The sequence below is a fragment of the Myotis davidii genome, unplaced genomic scaffold (assembly GCF_000327345.1).
Source record: "Myotis davidii unplaced genomic scaffold, ASM32734v1 scaffold70, whole genome shotgun sequence".
In the NCBI taxonomy this organism is placed as follows: domain Eukaryota; kingdom Metazoa; phylum Chordata; class Mammalia; order Chiroptera; family Vespertilionidae; genus Myotis; species Myotis davidii.
This window is the reverse complement of record NW_006282434.1, coordinates 478,675-485,847: the sequence shown is the minus strand read 5'-3', so window position 1 is coordinate 485,847 and position 7,173 is coordinate 478,675. Positions and strand designations below refer to the sequence as shown.

Genomic DNA, 7,173 nt, shown 5'->3' with positions numbered 1-7,173 from the left:
GGGCTTCTTCCTGCTTTCCCTTTCGCCTCCCTGCATTGTGCCTACATATGCAAATTAACCACCATCTTTGTTGGCAGTTAACTGCCATCTGAGTTGGCAGTTAATTTGCATATCACCCTGATTAGCCAATGAAAAGGGTAGTGGTCGTTCACCAATTACCATATTTCTCTTTTATTAGTGTAGATATGTATACTTAAATATACATACACACTTGATTTTTTTCATCATTGGATTATGAAAATGACTACAAACATTTATTTTGATAGGTCCTATTTTTCTTGCAGAAGGATCCATTTCCTGGTGTGTAGGACAGCTATGAGTGGGAATGATCTCATTCTCACCATTAACCATTTTAGTAAACACTGATGATGGTGATAAATTTAGTCTTGGCTGTTGTAACTGTCATTGGCAGCTTAGAATGACATGCTCATATAGTTTGCATAGAATTTAAATTCATAATTGAGAAATCAAATAAAATTAATGAGTTAAACCAAATTTTGGTTGCCAAAACCAGCCTTTTGGGGATTGAGGACTTGCTGAATTTGAATATTGTTGTTTTTCAAGTGTCTTTATGATTTAATATAAGCCTATTCATACTTCCTAAGTCAGCACTTTTTTGATAGTTAGAACATTGCTTTTGATACAGATTTGTTGCTATTGTGAATATAAGCAAATTCATTAGTTTTTTTATCTGCTTAAAACTTGAGGTGCATATCACAGAATTTACAAAGACTGAATTTTTGGTTAAAATTGCCTTTTGTTTGATATAAGTGGACAAAATTTATATGATGTTGATAACAGAAAACAAACTATTGTCTTCAACATAAACACATTTAAGAAAAATTGCTCATATTATATGGCACCAAAAATTTTTAGTACCAGGTAGTAGTTAGATTTTTATATGCAACTACTATTAATAGTTTGCTTAAATCTGTTACACTTTCATGCTACCACATTGTGGGAGTTTAAAAATTGCTTATAAGTGCGGTGCTATTGTTTGTCAATTCCTGTACCTCATCTGATGACTGTTCTCAGCAGTTTCCTTCATTTTCAAGCCCTTTAAATATAATGAGTCACTTTGATGGTTCCTAGCATGGCTTTTCAGAACTCATCAAGAAAAGGCATGTTATTGATAAGCATCTCCACCCATTGAGTTCTCTTATTCTTAAAAAGGAATCCATACATTTTCATCCCTATCAGAATAAAGCTGATTGAGTTAATTCCATTAAAACCAGGGGAAACAACTGCCATCATCTGTGTAGATATTAAGTGAACATTTTAAAAGGGGAATAATGCTAAATTAAAAGGAAAATAATTCACCCTCACTCTTACTATGTTATGTGGATGAATAATAGGGAAAAAAACCTCAAATGGCCAAGAAAAGCTTCTGAATCTCATTTTCTTTGATGGGTTTGGAGATGAATTCCCAGTTGTTGCATGTAATGTTCAGAGAGAGGTAACTATAAAGCTAAATAAGCTGCCAATCATGTCTTAAAAATTAATTCCGCTTTTTTTTTTTTTTTTTGGTGGGTGGTGGATTTGGTTTTAGGACATGACAGCTCGCGATCTGCTACAGCAGAGATACACTCTCCCCAATGGAGACACCGCCTGGCGGTCCTCGCCCCTTGTGAATGCTGCTCTGGAGGGAAAGCTGGTCCTGTTGGATGGCATTCATCGGGTCAACGCAGGCACGCTCGCTGTGTTGCAAAGGTTTGCGTGCGTCAAACACAAAAAAATACTCCAAGGAAACAGTAGACATGGAACTCCTTACATCTTCTCTTTTAAAACTGGGCTACATAGGTTCTTAAAAACTTAAAATTCTATAGCTAAGTAGAACAGACTTTAAAAAAAAAAGTCTGTGTGTTTTAAAAAACTTTTAAGTAGTAATTTTGAATGACTTTTTATATATGCTTATTAATATATGCAGCATGTCACACAGCTCCAGTTTCTACAGTTTGTGAGAGTCACCTCTCCACTGTTTACAACTCCTTGTGAATCATAGATTTACATTACTGGTTGATCTTGTTGGAATTTTTTTTTTGAGAGAAAACGTGGTTCCTTCTGTAAAATGTGCAATAGCTGTTTTATTGTATTTTAAATCTGAAAAGCTCACTTTGTGTTTACAAACTGGAACATTTGTTTAACTGTTGTTCTCTTACTGTATTTTAGGTGAGGAAAATATCCACACATTCCTAATTAACTGCTCTTGAATTTAATATTAAGGAAAATTTTCATGTGTGATTTTTATGGAAAATATTCCCGTTCTGTGTCAGTGAAGATACTAATTTTTATAGTTGTTCAAGCTTGATTCTATCACTTATAGACATTTGGCTTCTAACTTTGACTTATCAGGAAAGTTCAAATAAGTGGAGTGATTCCCCAACTAACTATTCAGAGTCTTTTTCCCTTGAAAACATGTAGATACTGAGTATAATTAAAGATTTCAAAAACATTGTGTTAAAAATCCTGATTAGATTTGAGAACATTTAAAAATACTTCCAGTGATTTATTATAAACAATCAATAGATTTATAATTTTTCTCTTCTAAACAGACTGATGCCGACACAAACAAAATAACACTCCCCCCTTTTATTAGCTATCTCTTGCCCATTAGGCCAAGTAGTAATAGCTGCAGCAGCTACCATTAATTGAGTACTTACTCTGTGCTGGGCATTTTGCTAAGCCATTGAGTCTGAAGTTCTCAACTTTGGAATCACCTTGTGGGCATGAAGCTTAAAAATGCTTGATGCCTGGGCTCTAGCCAACTTGAAATTTCAAAAGGTGCACCTAACCCTTCTCAGGAGATTCTGATGTGCAGCCAAGGTTGAGAACAACTGTATTAAGCACATGCCTTCCATCAACTGTTTATGTGGTTGGTATTATAATCCTAATTGTATAAAAAATAAAAGTTTAAAGAGGTGGAGTAATTCCCCCCTCCCTAGTCATTCTTCTCATAATGTATAGAGGTGGTTTGAACCCAAGTCCAACCGATTCCACTGCCCATGCTTCTAACCTTTGCATTATGCAGTCTCCCTTCCCCTCAGTGCTTATAAGTGGCCATTGTGTGGGGCAGCTGTAATATGGGCATCAGGAGACTTGGTGGCTGGAGTAAGATCTAGAACAGCACTTTTCAACCTCTGCAACATCTGGAAGACAATGCTGCTGTGCTGTGGATAGTTACGTCAACATAATAGTGGATACATGAAATAGCACTAGCTATTATACAGATTTTTGATCTTTTAAATCCTGTAATTCCAAAGATAGAAATATTTTGAGTAGTTAAAAAGTTATATTTGACTCCAGGGAGCACATGCCAACTGCCTTAAACATTAATTTGCACCTCATGGTTATCCTGAGTCACTCATTCAGCTCTTTCTTTTTATTCCCCTCCCCCCTCCACCTCTCCAGCTCCTCCTCATCCTCAGCCTCCTCCTCCCTGTCCATATCTAGTATCCATGACTGCTGCTCTTTAGTACAGAAACCAACATTTTTGCCAACTATAACAGAACTAGCCAACTTGAAATTTTGAAAGATGCAACAAAAATTGTTAGACTCAATTGCCAGTAATAATGGACATTATTAAAATGTTAACTGACTGATTTCTACTTCCAATAACTTCACTGATTACTTTGTTTTCTGATTTTTCTCTGTCCCTTCAGGTTGATCCATGATCGGGAGCTAAGCCTCTATGATGGTTCTAGGCTGCTGAGGGAAGACAGGTATATGCGTTTAAAGGAGGAGCTGCAAATGTCTGATGAGCAGCTACAGAAGAGGTAATTTTGTATACACTGTACTTACTCTTATTATCAAGTGTGCCTTCATTTTCTTATTCTTCTAACCTTAGTGTCAAACCAAGATAATTTTGAACAACTTAATAATTCGGTGTCCTAGGCATGTTTGTAGTTTGACACTTTTTAAAACTTTGAGGTTACTACCCAGGATGAGTTCCATACACTCAGCCTAATTTACGTAAGTGTTTAAACATTTTATAAGGATATTAGTTTTAAGAAGGTAGTTCTTCTGTTGCCCTAGCCACTTGTTTCTTTTCAACAAACAAACAAAAAGTTTCATCAACTCAGCCCACTCCTAAGAAGTCATCGGTTATTACTGGGGTATGTCACCTGGTTCAGGATTATCCTTTGTGGCTTCTTTAAGCATTTTCCAGAGACATAACCACCAAATGCTATATATGAGACTTGATGGGATCTTGGATCAGGACATAAAAATGAAAACGGCTATAAAAGACACTGTGGGGACATTGAATTAATAATAATTTTCTTAAGTATCATAATGGTATTGTGGTTATGAAGGATAATATTCCTGTTCTTAGGGACACAAGCTGAGATATTTAAGGGATAAAGTAGAAAGATGTTTATAACTTACTTCCAAATGTTTCAGGGGAAAAAAAGACATACAGACATATACACACTACATGAAGAGAGGGAGAGAGATCAAGAGAGCGAGAAAACAAATGTAAAACCTTAACAATTGGTGAAATCTTGGTGAAGGATATATGGGTGTTCATATTCTACTCTTTCAAATTTTTGTGGGTTTGAAAAATTTCAAAATAAAAAGATTGAAGGAAAATATTTTTTTCTGCTGCATACTGTACTTTTCCTTAGAGGAGGTTTGGCAAGTACAAGTTATTTTTTTGTCTCATTACATTTCCATGTTATTTTGACATAATTAGAGATTGTTACTTTGGATAATTCTTAGTCACTTAGTTGGATCTTATTTAATTAAAGCTTAATCTTGATCCAAAGGGTTTGCTGTTACATTTAAAACATTAAAATTCTACTAATGATAATTAAGTATTTATGTTTTAAGGAGAGTTTTGTTTAAAGATTGCCTTGGTATTTTTTCATTGAGGGGAAATGTTAAATTTTTTACTATCGCTGTATAAAATATTTAAAAATTCACTTGATTGTACAACTGTTTATGCTCCTGAGGTGCACATCGTCACACTTCTCCACCCAGTAAGTGGTTTGATTGCGTGTTAGGGAGGCAAGGTATAAAGATCCCATTCATTTCACACCTTCAGTTTATGATATTCAGCTTTTGCATGTGACTCATTTGTCAGAGAGAAGTTTTCATTTCTCAGGGAGATGAATCAAAGCAGTTGGGCAGTAGGTCTCAGCAAGCCTGCCAGTCAGTTTCCCTTAGGACCTCGGGAGCATCTGTTTGTAGCTAAACATGCAGGAAGAGTAACCCTTTTCTATGAAAAGTACCCAAATTCTTCCTAATGGTCATAGGCAGTTTTACAAATGAAAACACTTTCAGGAAAAGAGTAGCACTGAGCATCATACTCAGGGTTTGGCCCACTGTGGTTAGTTGTACTCCTTAATGTGTCCCATCTTCGCATTGTTGATTTTCAACTCTCCCTTGAGTATAAACCAGACTCAGTTCCATCTCCAGAGATCTGGGTAGGTGGAGACAGGTCATAGCACTGCTTGTTTTCCTTCACTTACATTTTATTTGAATTTTTTATTACTGTTAAACATTCATGAAATTTGAGCCAGATAGTTTTTCAAGGCTTTTAATTGAAAATATCAGCCCTGTCATCTGTTCTAGGACACTCCCTTTTGCCATTCTCCAAAAGCTACCACTTTCAACTCTTAACTGTTTCTTTTGGTATTTACCTCCATATCACTGAACAATATACTTTCAGTGATATTTCTTGATATATTTTTCAGTATTTGGCACTATCTAGTGATTTCCTACAATGGAAAATTAAGATTTAGCATTCTTTCACCATCCTTCTTCCCATTACACATACATACTTCCGATTCCCTATTCCTCTCCTACATAGTTATATAGTAACTAGGAGCCCAGTGCATGAATTTGTGCACCTTGAAAGGAACTGTGGCTGTGATACTGTAGTGGGCACAGGGGCGGGTCTTAGCCCATTCTCCGCACCCCTGCCCAGCACCTCCCACCAAGGCCCCCGGTCCCCTGTCTGCTGGCAGCCCTGTTCCTGCCACTCCCACATGCTGATAGCACCGGCCCCACTTGCACCCGCTGACGGTGCGGAGTGATTGGGGCCAGCGCCAGCAGTGGGTGCAAGCGGGGCCGGTGTCATCAGCAGGTACGAGTGGCGGCTGCTGCCCTGATTGCCCCTCAGGAGCAGGGGAATGTGGAGAAGCCCTCAGGAGTGATCGGGGTCAGCCGCTGCCTCTTGCACCCACTGATGGCGCCGAGCGATTGGGATCAGTGCCAGATGCCAGCAGCAGGTGTGAGCGGTGGCTCTGGTGCTGGCTGTGGGTGCGAGCGGTGGTTCCGATGCCAGCAGTAGGTGAGAGCGGGGGCAGTGCCGGCAGCAAGTGCAAGATCCAGGCGGGACCGCAGCACGCAGGAGCAAGAATATTCAGTAACCACAAGAGACTCGCCCCGATAACAGTGACCGGCGCCCCGCCTTGGTCTGGTGCCCCCGCTCACCTGCTCCACCATCCCGCCGTGGTTGACACCTACCATGTTCCATGCTCTGCTACCTATGTTCCACGTGTGCCCCCTGGTGGTCAGTGCACGTAATAGCAACCGGTTGTTCGGTTGTTCCGCCGTTCGGTCTATTTGCATATTAACCTTTTATTACATAGGATTTTGTTTGGAACTTGATAGGGTGTTTGCATTATTACCACAGCATAAGAGCTATACACAGATGAGCCATTCAGTAAACTACAGTTGTTTATCCTTTTTTGCATACATTTGTTTTCCTAAAGTTAATACTTGCCTACATATAAAAAGTGGCAGATGTATAAATAACTAATTACAATGGGGCTTTTAAATGTGAGACTAGAGATCTGTATAGTAATGCTTTGGGAACATAGGGGAGGAAATGACCCTATTTTCTATGTACTTATTACTTTTTCATCCAACACTTCCCTATTGTCTCAATCTCCTCTCAGCACATTAACATTATCAGTGTATCTTATGTCAATTTCATTTTCCTCCCATAGTATATACTGACTAGCAATAATTGGGACTTGTTCTCCATGCTTATAGCTCATATGTCATTCTATACCTCTCTCTCCACTCCATCCTACCTCTCACTCCCACTTCCCCTTTCCTCTGGTCTCTTTTTTTTTTTTTTTAAATTTAAATCTTTATTGCGGGCCGTAGTTTGCCCACGGCTGTACCAGAGCTATCACCCCCTGGCCTTGGAAACTCGGTTTACCT

General features: G+C 38.5%; 1 protein-coding gene across 1 annotated transcript in view; it reads left to right on the top strand.

Annotated features, from left to right (window-relative positions):
- VWA8 (von Willebrand factor A domain containing 8) overlaps positions 1 to 7,173 on the top strand; it is a 368,307-nt gene that overhangs the window by 91,338 nt on the left and 269,796 nt on the right. Inside the window, exons 10-11 of the mRNA XM_015559449.1 lie at positions 1,550 to 1,710; positions 3,660 to 3,773. Coding sequence (XP_015414935.1) covers positions 1,550 to 1,710; positions 3,660 to 3,773 — 275 coding nt within the window. The remainder of the gene's footprint in view (positions 1 to 1,549; positions 1,711 to 3,659; positions 3,774 to 7,173) is intronic.